Source organism: Lissotriton vulgaris, chromosome 2_2 (assembly GCF_964263255.1).
Source record: "Lissotriton vulgaris chromosome 2_2, aLisVul1.2, whole genome shotgun sequence".
Lineage (NCBI taxonomy): Eukaryota > Metazoa > Chordata > Amphibia > Caudata > Salamandridae > Lissotriton > Lissotriton vulgaris.
Window position 1 is genome coordinate 115,235,189 of NC_141688.1, and position 25,852 is coordinate 115,261,040.

A 25,852-nucleotide genomic window follows, 5' to 3' on the forward strand; every position below is an offset into this window, starting at 1 on the left:
TTGTGACCTAGTTTTTATTCAATTATTTTCAATTTTCTACTCTGGGGGATGGGTTATTGAGCTTGAATCTGTTGATTTTTTTAATGTCCCCAGAAAAACAATAATGAACTTACTGTGCACTATCTGACCAACATATATATTTGTTGTACTCTCATGGACGCCCATTTCTCTCATACAGATTCCTGCCTGCTAGAATGCAATGTGTTGGACTTGGCCCTTTCTGCAACCTATTTTTGTTGGCTTTTAGGACTCTGCACATGTTACCACTGCTAACCAGTGCTTGTGTTCTGTCCTTAAAACATGGTAGAATTGGCGTACACCGAATAGACCTATTTAATTTACTTGTCCCTAGTAAAGTGGTACTACCCATACCCAGGGCCCTATAAAAATTGAAAGCTACAAGTGAGATTGCAGCATTTATTGTGCCACCCACTTAAGTAGCCCTTCTAGGAAGGTCATGTAACATTCTCACCAGCACCGTATTCCCATTGTGCAGAGTTCTCCATAGTGAAATAGATTTTAAAAAGTGTTACTTGCTCGGTTTAGCCTCCCAACTGAAGAAATCTATGGAAATTTTTAGAATAACCAAAAAATACAAAATAATTCCCACTGAAATCAAATATTCGTAAATTGGCTTCATATGTATTCATGGTGGATATCCCCAATATTCTTTTTGTCACCAAACCATTCCACTATCCCCAACCACATTTTCTGTTAAAATTATAAAAATATTGAATGGTTAGCATGACCAAAAAAAGATGCTCCTACCTCCTTCACGTAGTTAATTATCAATAGGTGCCTTCTTGAGCTCTGACATGCGACTGTAAATCCAATCAGAATTTTAAAACATAAGAATATACAGTGAATCTTTGAAGCCACAGAAAGGCTGCAAGGTCACTGCAGGATCCTAATATTATTATATTCTTGAAGGGTTATTCAAGGTCACTCTAAAAGTGGAAGTTACTTGAAGGTGCCTGTGGTTGAGAACTTTCTGGCCCTCAAACACGTGTTCCCAAAGAAAATGTTCACAGCTTTCCATTGAACAAAGACACATCCCAAGTTATAATTCAAGAGGTTTGATGTTTAATACATCCAGTGATTTTCTTAAGAGCCTGCCACCAGAACTGCCTTTCACTAAGGTTGCTAGTTTTGATTTCACCGCATGTCCTTTTTTCCCACAACCCTACACTACATGTCTCTATCTCAACCTTGCAGGAGATTTTTTTCCCACTACCCATTGTTGTCAGTATTCTGCTATATTTCTGTTCTTCATTTGTTCTCTCCTTTTCTACCTCTGGCTTGCTCTGAGTGTCGTGATGAAAAAAAAACTTTGGGTTGTTATAAATGATTGCCAGTGCCCACCACTTGCAACCACTGGCCCAAGTTAGGCACTGCCTCAACGCGTTCTCGCACTTGCAGTCCAGGGTTTGAAATGTAATAGCCAAACTACAGTTATTAAAAGTCTGGGAGGTTGCTAACCTAGGCTCCCAGACTCCACATTATGCCCCTTCGGGCATCCTACAGGCAGCAGCATGCCTCATCAAGGGCCTGACGAAATATATGACCCCAAGCTGCCCTCACCAGACTGAACTATCTTCAATTGCAGGCCCATCATCTAAAAGTCCATCATCCCTGCCTATCTGGCCGACAAGCTCCTCTTCTCCACTGGCAGCCACGGTCGGTAGTAGGAGTTCCTGCAGGGTGGTGACGTGGGAAGGGGGAATGGCTGGGTGGGGGGTAGTAATGTATGGATTACAGAGTTTAACAGGTAAGTAAACATATAAATAAATAAAACAAATTTCGTTGCCCGCACTGCATCGCATTTGGTGATGCCGTGCCCGTAACAAAATTCGTTATATTTATTTGTATGTTTACTTACCTGTTAAACTCCGTAATCCATACATTACTAACCCCCACCCTGCCCCTCCCCCTCCCCACGTCACCGCCCTGCAGGAACTCCTACTACCGACCGCGGCTGTGAACTGGCTCATGGCACTGTCATAGCCAAGGCACCATAACATTGGAGACAAAGAAGTGCACGAAAACAGAGCAACAGGCCTTCTGCAACCAAGATCTAGAATGACATTCCCATATCCATTTCGACTGCCCCAACCCTGCTCCAATTTAAGAAACAACTAAAGAGGCATGTTTTTAAAGAGCACTATATCGTGATGTAGTAAACACCTAATCCTGCTCTTAGAAGCCAACTACCCTTCCAAGCACACGTTGACTGTATGTGTCTTTGCATTAGACCCTTCACAGCAGACTCCTGCTTTTTGGATGTGTGTGTGTGTGTATATATATATATATACTAGCAGCCCGTCCCGACGTTGTCCGGGTATGAATTGCTGCCGGTCAGTAGTATATTCTTTTGTAGGATTTCGTTTTGATAGCATTTCTTATCTGTGACAGGCCTGTGAAACGCTCCGATTCACAGTGCACTGCTAATGCACTTAAGAGTACGCGTTCAGTAATGTGTGAACTCGAGTTACCCTACTTTATTTTTCCTTGCAATATTATATAGCGCGAACTCGACAACATGGCATGAGCCCAATTTACATTACAGAAGAACACATTCATTTGTGGTAGGCAGTTAGGCACGGGGAGACAAAGCAATTTGCCTGGAATCACAGGATGTTGAGCTGATGCCGAGATTCGGACGTAGCTCCCCAGCTCTAAAGTTTTCAATTCTCGAACTTGTGGTGGGAGGTGTGTCTAAAAGTGTATGTCGGTGCTGGCCATCAATGAGAGAGACCTGTGCATTTTTCAAATGGGTGGTGAAAAAATATGGAGTATGTTGCTGGAGATGTGGGCCGCCGTGCCACCAATGTACTTACCGGGGGAGGGTAAACACCCATTATTCAGCAACTTTCTTTCCCCATACCATCACTCTGCATACTTTCATTACGAAAGTACCATGACTCCGCAATGCTATTATAACGCATGGCATTACATTTTATATGCTTTAACCACGCATACATTTACAACGAAATTCGTTGTAAATGCATGATTGGTAAAAGCATGGGGTTTTTTTTATATTTGGATATAGGGGTCTATGTTTTGGGGTACTGAGGTATATGTTTTGGGGTGTTTGGGTATTTTAAGGGTTCAGATATAGTTATGGGGTACAGGGGTAGTTTTAGGGATAGGTATGGGTTTTGGGGTATAGGGGTATTTTTAGGGTTCAGGGGTAGGTTTGGGTTTCGGGGTACAGGGGTATTTTAAGGGTTCAGGGCTAGGTTTGGGTTTTGGGGTACAGGGGTATTTTTAGGGTTCAGGGCTAGGTTTGGGTTTTGGGATACAGGGGTATTTTAGGCTTCAGGGGTAGGTTTGGGTTTTGGGGTACAGGGTTATTTTTAGGGTTCAGGGGTAGGTTTGGGTTTTGGGGTACAGGGGTATTTTAAGGGTTCAGGGCTAGGTTTGGGTTTTGGGGTACAGTGGTATTTTTAGGGTTCAGGGGTAGGTTTGGGTTTTGAGGTACAGGGGTATTTATAGGGTTCGGGGCTAGGTTTGGGTTTTGGGGTACAGGGGTATTTTTAGGGTTTAGGGATAGGTTTGGGTGTTGGGGTACAGGGTTATTTTTAGGGTTCAGGGGTAGGTTTAGATTTTGGGGTACAGGGGTATTTTTAGGGTTCAGGGGTAGGTTTGGATTTTGGGGTACAGGGGTATTTTTAGGGTTCAGGGCTAGGTTTGGGTTTTGGGGTACAGGGGTATTTTAGGGTTCAGGGTTAGGTTTGGGTTTTAGGGTACAGTGGTATTTTTAGGGTTCAGGGCTAGGTTTAGGTTTTGGGGTACAGGGGTATTTTTAGGGTTCAGGGGTAGGTTTGGGTTTTGAGGTACAGGTGTATTTATAGGGTTCAGGGCTGGGTTTGGGTTTTGGGGTACAGGGGTATTTTTAGGGTTTAGGGATAGGTTTGGGTTTTGGGGTACAGGGTCTATTTATAGGGTTAAGATGGGTTAGTGTTTAAGTGTGTTGGGGTAGTTTTAAGGAGTAAGGGTGGGTTATGATTATGGGGTGCAGGGGTATTTAAAGGGAGCAGGGTGGGATTAGCACACGATAGGAGACATGGCATGAAGAGCGGAACGTACCACATGCCCCAAGCGTTTGTCACGCCCCAGCACATGCCCACAGCACAACGCAGACACGCCCACAAGGGACTACTTTGCTGGCACGGTTCTTTTACCTGATTAAATAAATCCATTTAGTTAAAGCAGGTCCATCTTCACAGAGAGATGCGTTTCAGCTGTTTCAACAGCCTTTTATCAATCTGAGATATATATATATACACAGACATACATACACAACTAAACTATTCACACTTAGATGGGACAAATAAAATCTCTGCAAGGGTGGGCAGAACTGCACGATACTTATAAATAGCACAATGGGCTTTACATTGAACAACCCCCTGAATGAAATACTGACATCAATCCCAGCTGCAGTAAACCACTGGTTTTCGTGTGGCGATAAAATAACACCCCTTAACAGTTATGTATAGGAAACAGCACTAAACTTAGCAGTTTGAATTCTATAGAGCAACATAATCTATGTCCATCAGAGAACAAAAGTGACATATCTCCTTTTCAGTCGTGACACCTGAGACCTTTGGCAACCAACAGCACTTTCATGCTAGGATTTTCAAGTTCATATCATGATGCGAATGCGAAACTACAAGTCCCAGAGTACAAAATGATGTTGTCTAAGGGGCTGAGTGTGTCTTATATGACGTGGGGCAAGCAGTCAGTATGACATATAAGGGATTGTGCATGGCCGACAGCGAATATATATATATATATATATATATATATATATATATATATATATATACTTGGCGAATATATATATATATATATATATATATATATGTATATACTCGCAGATTTTGTGTTGACCTGGAGCCTTTTATGTGCCTTGCACTCAGGAGCAGCGGCCCGAGCTTTCTAACCTGAGTGAGTGAGCAAGCCACAGAGACATCATTTGATTTGCATTCTAATACCAGAATCCGGCGCAAGATACTGTGGTTTCTTATGGATAAATGGCTTTACATTGCATACACAGGCCTAGCACAGCAAAAGAAAACCAGATTTACAAACACCAGAATGTAAATGTAAAAGTAAGACTGGGAGAGCCATTCGCAGCAGACATGAAACAGCTGAAGCCCTCTCGTGTTTTATTATTTACAGATCACCTCCATTAAAATAATCATGACCCATACGTAACCACATGCACATGCTAACCAAACATTTAACATGGTTAAACTCACATAAAAGACCATAATGACATGGCAGCCGAATGGATAAAAGGTCATTATCATAAATTGCAGCCAGGAGCTCCCATGAGTGCCGGCGTGTGGAGGCTGCTGCTGCGCGAGCTCTCCTGGGCCTGGCTGGGAGGAAGCGTGCCTGCCTCCCGGGCCGAACCTGCTGCTAATACATCACGGTAATGAGGGCTCGCTTCCAGCAGATTATGTAACAGTTACCGATGCGGCTGAACGTGCAGCCCGGGCTCCCAGGGCACGGCCCCTTCCGCCTTAGGACGAAGCTCCCCCGCATGCACAGCTCGCCAGCGACCTCGGATGTTACCCTGGTCGCTGGTTTCATACCCGCGGAGGTTACACACGCATCTCCCCTGCAGGTGCATGAACCCACTGAGCTCCATCCTGCTCACAAAAGGGTAGAGCGGCAGGTCGTAAACACCGCACTGAGGGAACTATTCCCCTGAGCTACCTTACTGATGCTAGAACCCGCAGAACACATGGCCTCCCTGCCTCTGTGATCCGTGCGTTAATCCACTGAGCTGCTTTCTAATATGTCAACGTGTGATCTTCGGGTAGAGCTCTTACTGATAGAAAAACCTGCCACAAGCAGATAAGGGTTTCATTAGCAGGCTCATTAACCAAGTGAGCTATCTTACCGGAGGCGCGTGCATTGAAATAAAGCTTCTTTTAAGGATATACTTACTTCGTATATACCGGTTTAGCTCCTATGATCATTGAAAGAAAGAAAGACGTATGAAGTAGAATAAATGTTCTTTCTGCTGAAATATTATGGCTACAGATCACACCGGAATACATATATCGCTCCTCTGGGAATCGGACGAAATTGAGCTATCGACCTCACGCCCAGGAGGAGAAAGACTTAAGCATCCTTCAAACAGCGGCAATAGCCTGCACAGCAGCTCCCACCCCGTCGGGGGCAGCACGGCTCCCACCCTCTACCAGGTGCAGCACGGCTCCCACCCTCTACCAGGTGCAGCACGGCTCCCACCCTCTACCAGGTGCAGCACGGCTCCCACCACGGCTCCCACCCTTTACCAGGTGCATCACGGCTCCCACCCTCTACAAGGTGCAGCACGGCTCCCACCCTCTACCAGGTGCAGCACGGCTCCCACCCTCTACCAGGTGCAGCACGGCTCCCACCCTTTACCAGGTGCAGCACGGCTCCCACCCTCTACCAGGTGCAGCACGGCTCCCACCCTCTACCAGGTGCAGCACGGCTCCCACCCTCTACCAGGTGCAGCACGGCTCCCACCACGGCTCCCACCCTCTACCAGGTGCATCACGGCTCCCACCCTCTACCAGGTGCAGCACGGCTCCCACCCTCTACAAGGTGCAGCACGGCTCCCACCCTCTACCAGGTGTAGCACGCTCCCACCCTCTACTAGGTGCAGCACGGCGCCCACCCCACAGACAGCTGCAACACTGCGCCTTCTCACGCCAGGTGCAGCACAGCGCCCACTCCCTTCCACCCCACAGGTGCAGCACTGACTTTCACCCCGCCAGGCGCAGCACTCACATCACACCCCGCCAGGCGCGAAGCCTCGGTCCTCACCTGGTAGGCGTCTAGCTGTTCGTCGGTAAATATTGTTTGCTTATTACCCATCTTAGAGCGGCGGCACTCGCTCGGGGCACAGGCATCACATTGCAAGTGGCCGGAGTCGCCTGTAGGGTCGGCATTTAGAGCATGTACGCAGGCTGGCCGTGGGGAAGAAAGGTGCGGAGGGGCATCGGGCTCCTCCGGGGTGCGCCCTGGTGCCTCCGGGCACGCGGTGCAGCTCTGGCAGTGGCAGTGACCCGCTCTCGGGCCCTGGGCTGCCCCGGGCTCCCAGGCGGCCTGAGAGGCAAGATTCCACGCTGTCAGCAAAAGCAGCGCCTGCAGCCTCTGGTGACCGTCTCTGCTCTCCCTCCTGCCAAGCACCGGCTCCTGGTCCAGTTATGACTCACGCCCAGACCAGCGCTCCAGTTCAGCAACCGCTAGATGGCGCACAACGGCGTTCTCACGCCTCCAGCCACAACAGCAGCTCAGTTTAACATATTTTATTTCACGAATTAAAATGCATCAACCTAAATTCTCAGTTTTTTGCAGAATGACTTCAGGATGCTCGGTATATCCAGGATGTTCTTAAAGCCTAACACTTATTATAACATTAGAAAGGTTTGAAAAACAAATGACATGACAAGGCTGGTATGGTGAGTTCACCAATCCTCTCATGTTTGTGCATCTTGGTACTTTGCAATCTCCTTCTCTGCTTCATCTTCAGACCTGCAGATACCGGTCTCAAATCTGTGCTCCCAAATGCCTCTCGATAAAAACAGTACTCCACTCGTGTGGCTGAGTCTTGTGGCCGTGACAGAATTTACCCCCAAACCGCGATCTGAATACATCCATTTAACCCAGCAAAATCAACAATTTAGGTTTTTTTTTTACAATGTGGGTTGCTGCGGAATTTGGCCTTAGCTTAGCGGTCACCCAGGGAAACATATCAAACTCAAACATTTGTGAAAACTAGACACCCACTGCAGCACAGGGTAATACGACTCGTGTGGAACTCACAATGTTTTTTATTTCACCAAAAAGGTGTTGTGTTGCATCCTCAACCTTCAGCAAAAAGCATCAATTTTCCTCAGATTTCTGTGAGAGAAAATTCCAAAGCTGTAGAATCCACAATATTCCTACCAACCAGGATTTTCACACTTCTCCAAATAAATAAAAATAGCACCCCAGTTGTGTTGCCCGGCCTAGCGCACAAAACGCTCCAAAGTATGGCATGCAGACATACAACATTTGAGACAAAAATGACCTGGGTTGGTGATGTTGGTAAATGGGAATTTTGGGCCCTAGCCACACAGGGAAACATACCAGAGCTTAGACATTTATGAGAACTAGATACCCACAGGAGTTCACGATGGAACACAATGCTTTTTTTACGCTCAAGGCCTTGTACATTTTAAAGTTTAGTTAAAACACACATTTTCCCCACAGTTCCTTGAAGGCAAGTTCTGGAAAATGTGAGTAATCACAAAATTCACACCACCCAGTGTTCCTACATCTCTCAATAAAAACAGTACCACACTTGTGTTGGTGGGCCGCTCACCTGTGACAACAAGCACCCCAAAAGAACACATGGACACATCCCATTCCACCAACTAAAACCAACCCTTTTTGCAATGTGTGTAGCTACAGAATTTGAGCCCTGTCATGACCGCCAGCCAGAGAAACCTACCAAACCCAGACATTTCTGAAAACTAGACACCCTGGTAAGTCTAGAGTGGTGTGAGTGGCATTGATCTCACAACTTTTTTTTACGCAAAAGCCCTTGCAAACCCAAACTTCATATAAAACATGCACTTTCCTTACATTTATGTGAGGTAAAGTTTTGAAATCTGTGGGGATCCAAGAATGTCCTGCTGCCCAGTGCTTCCACAGTAATTTTGATTAAAATGGTACCTAACATGTGGAGGGGGATCTAGGCCTGCAACATGTAAGGCACGAAAACGCAACATGAACAGATCCAAATTGTCTACCCTAAGCCGTCCCTTTATTGCAATATGTGTAGCTAATGATTTTGGGCCTGGGCTCAGATGTCACCATACCTAACCTAGCAAACCGACACCTTTCTGAAAATTAGACACCTAGTGTAGGAAAGTGCCTCATTTGGAAATGGTTAGCCCCCACCTTTTGCCTGGAAAATGTAATTTCCACTGAAACTGTACAGGGTCCCTGCCAACCGACAGAGCTCCTTCCATAAACTACCTTTTGTTTCCCCATTTGCACCACTTTGGTGCCCATAGTAAATGGTACCCATAGTATCTTGGGCATTGGCACTGAAGAGGGACCCCAAGGGTAGCAGCATGAATTGTGCCACCCTAGAGTCCCCTCACCAAGGCCATGCATGTTGTCATTGCAGACTGTGTGCCTTGGTGCAGACAAAATCAAAGAGTAAACATGACACACATCCCTGTGTGCCATGCCCACAAACACTGCATGGGATACAGGTAAGACACCCTTCAAGCAGGCCTTAGCCCAAAGGCAGGGTGAACTATTCTCCTGTGAGGACCTATCTGCTTGAGCAGATATGCCCTGCAATATCCATGTCAATTCTTGGATATTTTAAGTGAACAGGGAAGCCATAGAGAGTACATGGGCTGGACACTTATCATTACGAGTTTCCATGCTCCATAATGGCTTTACTGTATTATGGGATATTTGGTACCAAACACCTTGTCTTAATAAGCCTGCAGTGATTCCAGTGTCAGGTTTATTAATAATTGCACACAGAGAATCCTTTAGAAGGGTCCCCTGAAACCCACCGCCCTCTAGTGTGTTCCTTTCTGGTCTCCACCAGCCTGCCACTACTAGACATGCGTCAGGACCCATGGGGTGAGAGCCTTCGCTCTCAGGGGCTAGAAACAATGCCTGCTCTGGGTAGAGGTGTTTCACACCTCTTCGAGGCATGAACAGCTTTCTACAACGGGAAGCTTCAAAGGTGATGCCGCCTTTGAATTGCAGTCAATCTTTACCACCCTTAAGGCAGGGAGGCGATGTGGACCTCCCAGATCCTGTTCCACTATCTTGAAGATGGGGCAAATAACCTACCAGGGTTAGGGTCGTGCCCACCCCCAGTGGGGTGAGCATTTAGTGGGTGTAGTCACCCTAAAGGTAGGTAGCCTATTGGCTCCTACCTTTTACTCGCTTTAATGCCCCTAAAGGTAGTATTTAGGTGGTATCCCTGAGGCTTGAATTTTAGATACAATGGACAAAAGAATACCAAGGACAAAGAAGAGCGGCTGATCCCGAAAACAGAAAGCCTGGACTGGATTTAGGTGCAAAACTCTGCCTGCAGCCCAAAGACTTGACAATCACAGAACACTGTCTCGTCCAGCCACCGAGAAACCTCTACAAACCACAGGGGCCCTCCAGCAGTTTGCAAAATTGCCTAAGATCTCCCTTGGAGAAAAGGAGCTATTCCCCGGCATCACAGGCACTGAAACCACAGAGTCCAAACTCTCGACTTGCAACTCCCAGGCACTGCTGATGCTGTAACTGCCCAGGAGAAGTTACAGCAACATTGTAAAACCAACTCTGCCTATTCACCAAGTTTGAAGGCACCAGAATCTTTCCGAATCGAGCAGCACCAATCCCAGGGTAACGGATATCCTGCAATCCAAGACAGACTACAAAAGTCCAAGACAGACTCCAACTGCCTGAGGACCATGCACCCATTGAGGGACATCAGCAGCCCTGAGACCCATTTGCTGACTGACCCAGCTGTCCTGCACCAGCCCTTTTGAGATGACAGTGAGGTGCACTTTGCACACCAGAGCTGAAATCACCAATTTGCTCTGCATCCTACCCTGCTGGCAGGGGAATCGCCAAAATCTTTGTGCTCCCATGGTTCCCAGGCCATGGCGACTGCTACATTCTTTCGAGTGCCCTCAGGCTTGCCTACAAGTCCCCTTGTGCAGTCTGTTTTCAGGTGGCCTCCCTTTTTCATAGCGTGCCAGCTGCTTACTCTCCCGGCATCCTGCTTCCACCCTAATCCTGGTTGCTCCCAAGAAACTGCTGGTAGAACTTTGGACCCTGGCTCCTCTAACATTTGCACTATAGAAGGTGAACCCCTGAGTCCTACTGCACTGTGATCTATTGCATTCTATGTTTTTCTCCATAGAATAACATTGTGCATAATTTATAGTGTGTGTACCATTTATTGCGTCTGTGAGTACAACAAATGCTTAGCACTACCCTCTGATAAGCCTAACTGCTCGCCCACACTACCACAAAATAGAGCGTTAGTATTATCTACTTTTGCCTCTGTAAACCAATAAGAGTCCCTCTGACCTCTCTGCACAGTGTACCCCATCGTGGTACACTATATAGAGACGTGGGTTTCCTACACCCAGGTCCAGAGTGGTCTGGTTTGTGCAGATACCCCTACATTTTCCCACCTATAATGTACTACAAACCTCAAAGTTTGCCCAAAAACATACATGTTCCTTACATTTCTGTGATAGAAAGCTCCGGAATCTGTGGTGACCCAAAATATCCTACCACCCAGCATTCCCACACTTGTTCTGATAAAAACAGCACCCCACTTGTTTGGCTCGGCCTCAAGTCCATGATAGGAAAAGCAGCTAAATCGCAACATAGGCAGATCACCTTTTCCCCACTCAAAACCAATCCTTTTTTGCAATGTGGGTAGCTGTAAATTTTGGACATGAGCTCCATCTTCATTTAGGGAAACCCACCAAACTCAGACATTTATGAAAAGTAGAAAATAAGGAGCCAAGTTGGTGTGCCTTGCAGGGATCCCATGATAGTTTTTTACCCACAAAACATTTCCTACCTCAAATATTGGAAAAAAAACAACATTTTCCTCACATTTCTGAGAGAAAGTTCCAAAACCCAGCATTCCTATATATTTCCTAATAACTTGTGTAGCTGTGGCTAGCACCCACAACAGGAACAATTCAAACCAGGGTTTACCCGACGACAATAGTGACTTGGCATGGTTCCTAGTTCGATCTGTTCCTGTAGCTTGCCCCAGGCTGGGACACACAAGTGGGGTACTGTTTTTAGTGAGAAAAGTGTTGGCTTCCTTACTGGAAGAAATTTTGTAGATCCATGAATATTTTTGAATATTTCCACATGTAAATGTGAGGAAAATGCATGATTTTAGGTAAAGTTTGAGGGTTGTAGGGCATTATGGGTAAGCAAACATTGTGGGTTCCAAGCAAGGCACCCCACCCTGGACTCGCCTTAGTGTCTAGTTAAAGGGAAAAAAAATCGGGGTTTGGTAAGTTTTCCTATTTGCTCCCCCTTTCAACATGATGAAATTGCCATACCCTAATTGGCATGTTTAACTTACCCTTTAGTCCCTGTAAGTTAAATGTCACAAGTGAGCTGCAGTACCCATTGCGCCACACACTGCAGTGACAATACAAACAGGGCTGCAGGACTACACATTCAGACTGGCAAAATATCCTCTTCTGACGGGGCTACACCCTACTTTTAAATATTATTAGGTCACCTATAAGTAGGCTTTACTGCCAATAAAAGGCCTTTAATAGTAGAACATCGAAATGTTTAATTTTAAACATGTCCTTAGAATGAAAGAGCCATAAAAGCTATTTTCACAATAGAAGGATTAGCTGTCTATTGGTCTTTTTGCCCCCCTTGAGCAAATTGGGGGAAAAATCCCTATCTGCTCTTAAGAGGCGGCAGACATACTTTATTGTCTCTTTTGAGGTGTGGGTATGACAGATGACATGATGAGCTCCCCCATCATTGTGTTTGTCTTAGCATCATATTAAAATTCCTTGTTTTTAGTGGCATTTCTTTCCTACCTCCCCCCCCTCCCCCCCCCCCCCCCCCCCCCAGCAGGAGCAAACTCTCAACCTACCTCCAGTGAACTCATAAATGATTTTTGCTCCATTTCAGGTTGGGGCCTGGCCCAATGCAAGGGTAGGACACCTTCATCCCTTTTTTCCCCAAATGTAAAATCCCTTGTGCCTAGTGGTCTTTCTACCCCATACCCTTGAGACAGATTATGGATAAAAAACCCAATTGGGCAAACCTCCATACTGTTCCCCATGGGAATAGAAAGACTCTGTTGCCCTCTCTGGGTATGGATCGAGGCCAGCGTTGACACCCTAATCCTTGTGTTTGTTTTGGTGCTATTTCGAAATCTCTGGGTTCTAGGGGGCTTTATGTACCTCCAGGGGGGAACAACTCAGGCCACACTCTCTATCTACCCCCCTGGGGGTGCAGAAATACTTGATTGCCCCTTTAGGGGTTGAAACATGGCCAAATGTCAGGGTGGAGCCCTGGCCATTTTTTGCACAAATGTAAAATCCCTAGTGTCTAGTGAACGTTCTGCCCTCCCTGGGGCAGATTAGGGGTAAACCCCCTATGTGGACGCCCATTTGGGTATCTTTCTCTTTGCAAATCATTTACCACCCCAATAACAAACACTTCCAAAGAATGAACAAAAGATTTATTGCTGTTTACCTTTTACGAGAGTTGCTTATCCTGGCATGTCCCTGAGATATGCGGCTTGGATAAAAAAAACGTTCCTGTCTTTCTCACCTTACCTCATTAACCACAGTAAACTCATCCAGAATGGGTGAGAGCAATTGACAGTGCAATGGTGGGTAGGTCTGACCAAGTCATCTCTGCCAGCACAACAACAATACCTGCTGTGCTGTTTTGTCCCATTTTCTGTGAACCTCTCTTGAAGATGGATGACCAAAAGAGATGAAGCCTAGCATCCCTATTGCAAAGCAAGCATTGGCAAATGCAAGTAGTCTGGCTTTGGCTTAGCAAATACTTGGGTGGCCAGCATTGGCAGCCATTAGTGACAATAAAGAACTGAAACCACTCAGCAAAGCTGCCGGTGCATGTGCGTGCACAGACAACCATCTTTAAATGTGTTTGAATAATTTAGCATTGTGTATTGTTCAATGTAGTTAAGACATTTGAAGTAAGCCAACCATCCTGGAACGCTAAGGAAATATAAAGTATTGAAAAAATATTCCAAGATGGCCCTCTGGCATGGACATGAATGAGTGGACATTTTGGAATGATTATATTTCTAAGTTTACATTAAAACATTCAAAGATGGCTGCCTATGGGTGCACATACAGGCATAAACACAAGCGACCTTCTTAGAATGTTGTTCGTCATACTTTATTATTTTAGCAAACCAGGGTGGACAATCACTAAAATGTTAATGACAATGTTAGACCTGGCATCCTTGGCGTGGTTGCCACCTATATTTTTGCCTCTACCTCCTGTATTTTTGATGCTGTGCTGGATTTCGTTTTTGCTGGTTTAGATGCTTTGGACACTCTGCCACTGCTGATCAATGTCAGAGTGTAAGTGCTACCTGTGTAGATTGTTATTGTGATTGGATATACATGATTGCCATATTAGTATCACCAAGAAGTCCCTAGTAAAGTGCACTGGGTGTGCCAGGGCTGGTGATGACAAATGCTACTAGTGGGCCTGCAGCACTGATTGTGCCACCCACATGAGTAGCCCTAAAATGGTGTCTCAGGCCTGCCACCGCAGTGCCTCCTGTGCAGTCTGTGAACTGCCATGTCCTCCTGGTCAGTGTCCCCACTGACCAGGACTAACCCTTCCCTTTCTGTGCACATTGGTCACCCCTACGGAAGGCCCAAGGTACCCCCTTGGGCAGGGTGCAGTGTATGTGAAAGGTAGAGTATGTGCGTGTGCAGGTGACATGCTCTGGTAGTGAATTACAGCCATTTTCATTTTTCACTGCTGCAAGGCTATCTTGCTCCATGGGCTATCATCGGGGATGCTGGCTACAGTGGCTACCAGCATGTCTTCTCATAGGAACAAGTTAGGACATAAAAGTCTGGTATCCCTGAACTCAGAATTTAATAACACATGTTTTAGGAAAGGTTGTTTTTAAATCCTATGTTTGAGAACAGCACTTTAAGAAAGTAGCTGTTCTCTTGTCTGACCTTTCTGTGTGCCTTGGCTTGTTTGTGAATTGACTGTCTGGTTTGAGAGTGACAGGGGCTGGCTGGGTCAGCCCTGGGCTGAATGACTGCATTTGCAACTTGAGTGGTGGGAGGAGATAACACCTGGGCTTTAATAGGGCTGTGCCTGCCTTCCACAATGCTGGCTCTTCCTCCTGGGCGGCCGATGACCCTGCCCCTTACTCTGAAAGGAAAGGAGAAGCCAGAAAAACAAAGTGCTCAAGGAACACCCAGACTGGTTCAGACCGGGCTCAGGGCCCACTTGCACAAAGAGAACAAAGACTTTTGGGGGTAATAGTACAGGACCCCTGACACCAGGAAATTAGATCATCTTGGAATCAAGAAGGAACCTCTGCCAAGGAGAAAGCTGAAACTAAAGAAGGAAGACTGTTCTGCTGTTGCTCTGCTGGACTGACCTGCTGTTGCTTTGCTGCCAAGGAGAGGGGAAGGACTTTGCTTTGTGCTGTGTCCCCTTGCTTGAAAGAATCTCCAAGGGCATGAGAAGAGCTGGCTCCCTGTTTTGAAGTCCCAAGAACAAAAGGACTTCACCTCAGCTTCCTTGAGCTCTGCTGAGAGAGTTCTGTCCTTCCTGGAGTGCTTGGCCCATGTGTGGTGCCTCCGGAAGTTGTACCTGTGTTGGGGAGCTGGATATCAAGCTTTTAAAGACTTTGCTACAGAAAATCTATCGCAAACCCGGCCGAGCGAGAAAATTCCCGCCGCTACGAAGACCGAAATCGTCGCAGCGCCTGTCGCCGCTGCCTGACGACGTCGCACCCTTCGTTAGCGGGAAGATTTCCGTCGCTGCGAACAGCGTCGCAGAGCCTGTCATCGAGAACCTTGAGCCGGGAACATCTAAAACGACAACAACGCCAACTCTACCGCCCTGATCGACAACCTTGCCAAGCTCGGACTCAAACAACTCGTGACGACACCCACCCATGCCGCTGGACACACACTGGACCCCATCTTCTCCGCAAGTCCCCACATCTCCTTCAACCAAACCACCGAACCCCACTGGACCGAACACACATGCGTCCACTTCACCTTCAGGAAACCCACCACACACCACTTCACCCAACAGATGCCAGGCCGCTGCTGGGGCAAGGTCACCGGGGACCAACTGACCACCAACCTCGCCTTGGGACCACCCGCCAACCCCACTGACCCCGACACCGCCGCCATTAACTTCAAACAGTGGATCAACGACTGCGCCGACACCCTCGCCCCACTCAGGACCCCAGCCACCAATCACACCAACAAAAAAGCCACAAGGTTCACCGAAGACCTCCGGACCTCCAAGCTGGACAAGAGCTGGCTCCGCGACCGAACACTAGAGAGATACACAGCCCACAAGAATGCCACCCACAGACATCACCAACTCATCAGGACCGCCAAGAGGATCACCTTTAAGGACCGCATAGACAGCAACGCACACAACAGTAAAGAGCTCTTCAACATCGTGAAAGAACTCTCCAACCCCAGCTCCAACACCAACAACATTCCCCCATCGCAAGACCTGTGCGACGCACTGGTCACCTTCTTCCACCGCAAGATCACCGACATCCACGACAGCTTCAACACTGCCACCCCCACATCTACCGCCGAGACCACCACCCCTGCGACCACAACCCGCACCAGTCGCCTGACCGCCTGGTCCAACGTCAGCAACGAAGACACCATCAAGACCATGAACTCCATCCACTCCAGATTACCATCTGACCCATGCCCACACCACGTTTTCAACAAAGCCAGCACAGCCATCGCACCCCATCTCAGGAAAACAATCAACATCTCCCTCGAGACAGCAACCTTCCCGGAGAGCTGAAAGCACGCAGAGATCAACACCCTACTGAAGAAACCCAAGGCGGACCCCAAGGACCTCAAGAACTTCCGGCCCATCTCCCTGCTCCCTTTCCCGGCGAAAGTCACGGAGAAGATCGTCAACAGGCAGCTGACCCACTACCTCGAAGACAACAACATCCTGGACCCATCCCAGTCCGACTTCCGCAACAACCACAGCACCGAGACCTCCCTCATTGCTGCCACCAACGACGTCAGGATCCTTATGGACAAAGGAGAAACAGCAGCCCTCATCCTTCTGGACCTATCATCCGCTTTCGACACGGTCTGCCACCGCACCCTAACAGCATACCTCCACAATACCGGAATCCAAGAGAAGGCCCTGACCTGGACCACATCCTTCCTCTCCGGCAGAACCCAGAGCGTCCCCCTCCCACCCTTCTGCTCCAAGACCACCGAGATCATCTGCGGCGTTTACACAGGGATCATCCCTCAGCCCGACGCTGGTCAACATCCACATGGCACCACTCGCCCGACAGCATAGCCTCAACATCATCTCCTACGCCGACGACACCCAGCTGATCATCTCCCTCACCGAAGACCCCCACACCGCCAAAGCCAACCTCCACAGAGGAATGAAGGCCGTCGCCGAATGGATGAAGGACAGCAGGTTGAAGCTGAATTCAGACAATATGGAGGTCCTCATCCTCAGCTCCACCCCCTCAGCCTGGGACAACTCCTGGTGGCCAACATGGCTAGGAACAGCCCCAGAACCCACCAATCACGCACGCAACCTGGGGGTAATCCTCGACTCCGCCCTCTCCATGACCAAGCAGGTCAACGCCATCTCCGCTTCCTGTTTTAACACCCTCCGAATGCTCCACAGGATCTTCAAGTGGATCCCCTCCGACACAAGCAAAACCGTCACCCAGGCCCTCGTTACCAGCAGACTGTGCTATGGGAACGCCCTCTACACAGGAACAACAACCAAGCTCCTGAGACGGCTGCAACGCATCGAGAACACCTCAGCACGACGCAGCCACATCACACCCTACCTGAAAGACGTGCATTGGCTCCCCGTAGACAAGAGGATCACCTTCAAGCTCCTCATCCACGCACACAAATCCCTACACTACGCCGGACCAGCATACCTCAATGGTCGACTCAGCTTCTACACCCCCACCCGCAGCCTCCGCTCAGCCAACCTCGCCCTCGCCACAGTTCCACGCATCAGGAAAACCACAGCCGGCGGCAGATCCTTCTCCTACCTCGCCGCCAAGACCTGGAACACTCTCCCTACCGGCCTACGACAGACCCAGGACCTGCTGGCCTTCATAAGACTTCTCAAGACCTGGCTTTTCAATCAGTAGCAGCCACCCTTCCCCCTCCCCCCCAGCGCTTTGAGACCCTCACGGGTATGTAGAGCACTCTACAAATGATTGATTGATTGATCGCTGGGTGAAATCATCGCATCATGTCGCTGCGAGAATTGTCGCAGAGCCATCGCATCGAGGAGCTGCGAGAGAAAGATTGCCGCTAGACCGCGCATCGTCGTCCCGGAGATCGTCGCAATACCCAAGAATCATCGCATTGTGCCTCTGCGGGAGAAAACATCCTACAGAACATACGCACCGGAATCCATACAAGTGGCCTTCCTCCCCATACAGACCAGATTCATCGCAACACACCCGCTGCTGCAGCGGGCTGTCGCTAACGCCTCCCCAGGGTCTCAGGAGCAACGCATCGCTTGTTTTTCACCGCTTCTGTGCTTGGAACTTTTTATCGCTAACAAAGGTACTGTGGCTAAAACGTGACGCAACTGTGGATAATTTAATCGCTAACCTTAAGAACATTAAGAACTCTTTTGCAACCATATTCTTGAACTGTGTATGTTGGATTTTTGTTGTTTTGGTCTTGTGTAGTTTAGATTAAATACCTTTATTTTTCTAAACTGTTGTGGAGTCAGTTTGTGGTGTTTTCACTGTGTTACTGTGAGTGTTGGTACAAATACTTTACGCATTGCTTTTGGATAAGCCAGACTGCTTGAGCCAAGCTACCAAGGGGGTGAGCAGAGGTTATCTAAAGAGTGTTTCCTCCTTACCCTTACTAGAAGCAAGGGTCCCTATTTGGACAGTGGTACCTACCTCTGCCAACTAGAGACACCCAGTTCTAACATTGTTGGTCAGCGGTGGGATTTGAACTTGTATTTGTACTAGACCCACAGTGATTGGTGTACATCACTAGTGAGTGCAGACCACTATGCCACTGCATGCTACTGGTTTTTATTGGTTGGTTCTATTTTTGAGTAACTCTTCAAAGCATCATGTCTGTGAGTGGGAAGGCACCCAGTGTGGAGGCAGAATTAGAGTTTTGCATTGAGGATTTGTATTCCTACAAAGCTGATCAGCTTACGAAATTCTGCCATGAGTTTGAGTGCCCCATAAAGAGCAGCTACAGGAAGGATGAGCTGCAGAGAATCCTGAAGGCCCATTGGGAGACACAAGAGGGAAATGATGCAAGTACAGGGAATGGTTTCCAAATCAAAGATCTGCCTGTGAGCAGAACAGGCTCAAGGACTAGTAGCACCCATTCCAGTAGGAGCTTCACCCAAGAAGAGATACAAGAGAATCAAAGAGTAAGAGAATATGACTTGGAAGTCATGAAGATGAAAATGAAGCAATTGGAAATGGAGAAAGAAAGGGCGGCGGAGGAAAGCAAAAATGCCCGTGCCCTGGAGGAAAAGAAATTGCTTTTGGCTCATGAGTTGAGCATGAGAGAACTGGATCTTAAAGCCAAAGAGGTGGATGCCAGTTCAAATGGTGGCAGCGCACAGCCAGTGCAGGGGGTAAAGTATATATTTCCAAGGATCTGGTACAGAATTACAGTAGGAGTGAGGATATTTATGCCTGGTTTACTTCTTATGAAATTGCATTGAGAATGAATGGTGTGCCTGAACAGCATTGGGGCACGGGCCTGTGGAAACATTTTGAGGCTTCTGGGAGGAGTGCTCTAGACCCCTTAGAGTTAGCAGGTGCCATGACCTACCCCAATATGAAGGAAGCCCTATGTCTCAGGTAAGCATGGGCGAATTTTGCGAATCTGGCGTTCGCGAATTTGCATATTTGCGAACTCGCAATCCGCAAAATCCGCGAATTCTCGCGAATTTGCGGATTTTTTTGTTTTTATAGTGTTCGCAAGGGTTTCTGCCAGTTTGCGGGGATTTTGTACCAGTTCGCAATTGCGAACTTACTTGTCGGCACGCAACGGTCGCGACTATGTTGTTTCTACGTCTGGTTCATCATCACAGGTTCACAGCACCCTCTGTTTCAACACTACCACCCTCTGCCACCCTCTGGTACATCAATGCCACCCTCTGGTTCATCTTCATCACTGTAGATTATGGGGGGGAAAAGCAAGCACACCTGCCCTGCTTCAACTGACATGAATTAATTTGGGGTTGATTTATTAATGTGTCACTGTTTTAAAATTCCAGTCTGGCACCTGCTTCCTTATCTGTCATTTGCTTTCTGTTACAGTGCAATTTTTTTTCCAGGACCTTTGTGGCCTACTTGTAGCTATTCTATGATCCGGCTGTGAGGGTCAGAGCAGGGTCATACAATTGTTGCAACTAGCAACTGAACTCTGGAGGGGCCCCAGTCAGGAAGCACTACAGGGAATGGTTACTAATGATGAATTTGAACTTTTGCACCTGCTGAGTGCTTTCAGTTTAGCAAAACTCGTTTTTCTGCAGAGCAGCAAATGTAATGCCCCAAACAAACTTACTTGTGAAAGTTGATTTCTAATCCAAAAGTGATCCAAAGAAAGTCAAAAGGCCTCAAATCCAAAAAAGGGCAGGCAAGTGTCAACCTGAGGAGTTATTCTGATAAAAATCATCATTTTCAGAAGGTCTATGCTGCTTGCTAGTGGATTTCTTGTGCAGAATTGCAAATTTTGTAATTTCGCGAGTGCGAGATTGTTGCTGCCCGCCGCACCTACATGTTCGCAATTGCGAACTTACGCCGCACGCCGCAAAATTGTATCACCAAGAAAAAAAAATCAGCTGCGTGCGAATTTGCGGATTTTCGGTAAATTCGCAAGCGTTCGCGGATCGCGAATTTACCGAATATCCGCGAGCGGAACGGATTTTCCGCCCATGCTTAGTCTCAGGTATGGACTTACTCTAGAGCAGTACAGACTGCAGTTTAGAAACTCTAAGAAGAAAGTGTCTGAGACTTGGATGGAGTGTGTGAATTTGTACTCTCGTGCACTGGAAGGTTGGATGAAGGGCAGCAAAGTAACTGATTATAAGGGGTTGTTGCATTTAATTAGTTGGGATCACTTGAGTAGTCTTTGTGTTCCAGAGCTGCGCCAGCATCTTTTAGACAGCAAGCTGACAGACCCCATTGAGCTTGCTTTGGAGGTGGACCGCTGGACCAGTACCAGGGTCCACAGAGGAATTGTGGGTCCCACAGCCAAAGGTGGGCAGGGTCCCCAGCAGAAGAGTGGGGGGGACAAGGGTAACCAAAAGGAGGTCTCTCAAGGGCTTCAAAATAGTTCCCAGGGAAAGGAGTCCCAACCCCCCAGACTCAAGCAGCCATGGCCCCCTAGGGGCAGATGGGAAAACAGAGGTCCCCCTGCCTGCTTTCACTGCAATGAGGTGGGACATGTTATCAACAGGTGCCCCAAGAAACCCCAGGCACCCACTGGTGCTCCCGCCCCAGGGGTAGCAAATGTAGCTTTGGGAGGGGATTTGATTTCTAGTGGGGAAGGAGAACTAGCAGTTATGACCCTTGTCTCTCTAGGAGACCAAGAGATGGTCCAGGAAACCTTACTGCCCCCTTACACTAAGAAATACGGGCAAAAGGTGATCATCAATGGGAGAGAGATAGAGGCTCTGAGAGACATAGGAGCCAGCGTGACATCCGTGAGGTGTCAGTGGGTGTCTGAAGAGCAGTAGATCCCCAATGTACTCCGCCCGGTAGTTGCAGCTGATAGCTCAGTGCGCCTCTGCAAAGTGGCACGTGTTCCCTTTGAATGGGGAGGGGTCTCTGGTCTCTTGGAAGTTGTTGTCAGTGATGCCTTGCCTGTAGACTGTCTGCTAGGTAATGACCTGGAGAGTTCTCCATGGAAGGATGTAGAACACAGAACTCATTTGGAGATGTTGGGTTTGCCTGCGTGGATCTGTGTGACCATGCGTGCTATGGCAGCCAGTAGGGGTGATTCAGCAGAACAGGAGCCTGAAACAGTGGCCCAGAGACCTGCCAGGCGAGGAAGAGGCAGAGGGCGCGGGAAACAATCCCCAGTCATTCCCACGGTCCAGGAACGAGCAGAACCTGAGGGGGATGCCCTGGAACCTACAGGAGAACAGGTCTCCCAACTGGGCGAGCTGCCTGAGCTGACCCATTGGCAGCAAGAAGGTGGGCCCTCCAGTGATGAATTCTGCAAGGAGCAGAAAGAGTGCCCTTCTCTCATTGGTATGCGGCAACAGGCTGCAGACCAGGCAGCAGCTGGAGCATCCAGAGATCACTTCATCTACTGGGAAGATGACTTGTTATATAGCAAGCCTAAGTTTGCTGAGCCCGGTGCAGCCCATGTGCTGGTGGTACTCGCGCGCTTCTGGAACTTCCTAATGGGTCTGGCTTATGACGTGTCTCTCGCAGGACATCTGGAGCAAGACAAGACCCTAAGCAGGCTTGTCACCCACTTCCACTGGCCCCAGATGATGAAGCACGTTGGATCCTTTTGCAGATCTTGCTAAACATGTCAGGCCAGTGGCAAGATGAGAGTGAAGTGTAAGGCAACCCTCCAACCCTTTCCTGTGGTAAGCACCCCTTTTGAGCGGGTGGCCATCGGATTGTGGGGCCACTGGACCTCAAGACAGCCTTAGGCAACAGGTTCATCCTGGTCTTGGTGGACCATGCCACCCGGTACCCAGAAGCAGTCCCTCTCAGGACAAATCACAGCACCCGTGGTGGGCCGTGCATTGATGGGGATCTTTTCCCGTGTGGGGTTCCCCAGGGAGGTGTCTCCGACCGGGGTACCAACTTCATCTCTAGCTACATGAAGTCTCTGTGGGGGGAGTGTGGGGTAACTTATAAGTTCACCACTCCTTACCACCCTCAAGGAAATGGGTTGGTTGAAAGGTTCAACCACACCCTGAAAGGTATGATTATGGGCCTAGCGGGCCCATGAGACAGAAGTGGGACGTCTTGTTACCATGCCTGTTGTTTGCCTACAGGGAGGTGCCTCAGAATTCCTTAGGGTTCAGTCCCTTTGAACTCCTGTATGGCCACCCTGTTAGAGGACCTCTCACACTCGTGAAGGAGGGGTGGGAGAAATCCTGTGGGAAAACCCACCAGGATGTGTTAAGCTGTGTGCTGACCATCCGCAACCTGACACAATGCTTCAGGAAGCTCACTCAGGAGAACCTGGAAGTCAACCAGGAAGAAATGAAAAGATGGTACGACCAGAATACCACTCTGGTCGAATTTCAACCTGGGCAGAAAGTGTGGGTGATGGCACCAGTGTAGCCTTGTGCGCTCCAAGACAAGTGGACTGGGCCATATGAGGTAGTGGAGCGCTAGAGCGAAGTAACCTACCTGGTTAACTTGAAGAATCCCAGGCAACCCCTGAGAGTCTTGAATGTGAACCACCTCAAACCACACTTTGAGAGGATTGAAGTGACAATGCTCATGGCTACAGATGCTGGAGGGGAAGAGGATAGTGATTCTCTCCCTGACCTCCTGACAGCTAAGTAGCAAGACGGGTCAGTGGATGGTGTGGTCCTCTCGCCCAGAACAGCAGAGGGACTGTCGTCAGGTGTTGGGTCAGTTTTCCTCCCTGTTCTCCCTGACCCTAGGTGTCACCAATTGGTGGGTTCCCTATTTGGACACTAGAGATAGTCTGCCTGTGAAACAGAAATTTTACAGTGTAGCTGACAAGGTCAGGGCCAGCATCAAGGAAGAGGTTTCCAAGATGTTGGCGCTAGGGGTAATTGAGCCCTCAAGCAGCCCCTGGGCTAGCCCAGTGGTTTTAGTCCCAAAAGCTGCTGCGCCCGGTGCCACTCCAGAACTCAGGTTCTGTGTAGACTAACGTGGGCTCAATGCGGTCACCAAGACTGATGCACACCCCATCCCCAGAGCTGATGAGCTCCTGGATCGGTTGGGAGCTGCCCGGTACCTCAGTACGTTTGATTTAACTTCTGGGTACTGGCAGATTGCCTTAACTGATGGGGCCAAAGAGAGGTCTGCATTCTCAACGCCAGAGAGGCACTTCCAGTTCTGAGTCATGCCCTTTGGGTTGAATAATGCCCCTGCCACCTTCCAGAGACTGGTTAACCAGGTACTGACCAGGCTGGAGGAATTCAACGCTGCATACCTGGATGACATGGCTGTGTTCAGCTCCACGTGGGAGGAACATTTACCAACACCTCTGTGAAGTATTGAAACCTCTGCAAAGGGCAGGTCTCACTATCAAGGCCAGCAAGTGCCAGATAGGGCAGGGATCTGTGGTGTACTTGGGACACCAGGTAGGGAGCGGCCAGGTGGCGCCCCTACAGGCAAAGATTGATACCATTCTGGCTTGGTGGCCCTCCAAGACCCAGACAGAGGTGAGAGCCTTTTTAAGTCTCACCGTGTATTACCAACGGTTTGTCAAGGGATATCGTTGCCCCCTTGACAGAGCTGGCTTCCAAGAAGCAGCCCAGAAAAGTGAATTGGACCGAAGCCTGCCAGACTGCTTTTGATGCCCTGAAGACTGCCATGTCCACATAACCGGTGCTCAAGGCACCTGACTCCTTCAGTGAGTGCATAGTGCAGACAGATGCTTCGGGCATGGTGTGGGAGCAGTACTCTCACAGATCACTGAGGAGGGCTGGGATGAGCCTATAGCTTTCATTAGTAGGAGGCTACTCCCCTGGGAACAGAGGTGGAGTGCAATTGAAAGGGAAGCTTTTGCTGTGGTCTGGGCTCTGAAGAAGCTGAGGCCCTACCTGTTTGGGACTCACTTCTGTGTTCAGACAGGCCACAGGCCCCTCAGATGGTTAATGCAGATGAGGGGTGAGAACCCAAAACTGTTGAGGTGGTCCATCTCCCTACAGGGAATGTACTTCACGGTGGAACACCGCCCTGGCACAGAACACGCCAATGCTGATGGTCTGTCCAGGTTTTTCTGCCTTAGTGAATAAAACTCACAAGAGGGTGAGCAGTTCTCCCCACTTTCAGCTAGAGGGGACACGTGTTAGACCTGGCATCCTTGGCGTGGTTGCCCCCTATCTTTTTGCCTCTACCTCTTGTATTTTTGATGCTGTGCTGGATTTCGTTTTGCTGGTTTAGATGCTTTGGACACTCTGCCACTGCTGATCAATGTCAAAATGTAAGTGCTCCATGTGTAAATTGTTATTGTGATTGGATATACATGATTGGCATATTTGTATCACCAACCAAGAAGTCCCTAGTAAAGTGCACTGGGTGTGCCAGGGCTGGTGATGACAAATGCTACTAGTGGGCCTGCAGCACTGATTGTGCCACCCACATAAGTAGCCCTAAAATGGTGTCTCAGGCTTTCCACCGCAGTGCCTGTGTGCAGTCTGTGAACTGCCAAGCACTCCTGGTCAGTGTCCCCACTGACCAGGCCTAACCCTTCCCTTTCTGTGCACATTGGTCACCCCTATGGAAGGCCCAAGGTACCCCCTTGGGCAGGGTGCAGTGTATGTGAAAGGTAGAGCATGTACGTGTGCAGGTGACATGCTCTGGTAGTGAATTACAGCCATTTTCATTTTTCACTGCTGCAAGGCTATCTTGCTCCATAGGCTATCACGGGGAATGCTCGCTACAGTGGCTACCAGCATATCTTCTCATAGGAACAAGATAGGACATAAAAGTCTGGTATCCCTGAAGTCAGAATTTAATAACACATGTTTTAGGAAAGGTTGTTTTTAAATCCTGTGTTTGAGAACAGCACTTTTAGAAAGTAGCTGTTCTCTTGTCTGACCTTTCTGTGTGCCTTGGCCTGTTTGTGAATTGACTGTCTGGTTTGACAGTGACAGGGGCTGGGGACACCCCAGGAGGCTGGCTGGGTCAGCCCTGGGCTGAATGACTGCATTTGCAACTTGAGTGGTGGGAGGAGATAGCACCTGGGCCTGAATAGGGCTGTGCATGCCTTCCACAATGCTGGCACCACCTCCTGCTGGGCAGCTGACGACCCTGCCCCTCACTCTGAAAGGAAAGGAGAAGCCAGAAAAACAAAGTGCTCAAGGAACACCCATA

The 25,852-nt window shown here is 48.5% G+C and overlaps 1 protein-coding gene across 1 annotated transcript in view; it reads right to left on the bottom strand.

Moving 5' to 3' along the window:
• Positions 1–7,167, bottom strand: part of CIB2 (calcium and integrin binding family member 2) — a 517,364-nt gene extending 510,197 nt beyond the window's left edge. Inside the window, exon 1 of the mRNA XM_086959408.1 lies at positions 6,832–7,167. Coding sequence (XP_086815534.1) covers positions 6,832–6,882 — 51 coding nt within the window. The 5' untranslated portion in view covers positions 6,883–7,167. The remainder of the gene's footprint in view (positions 1–6,831) is intronic.
• Between the last annotated feature and the right edge of the window lie 18,685 nt (positions 7,168–25,852).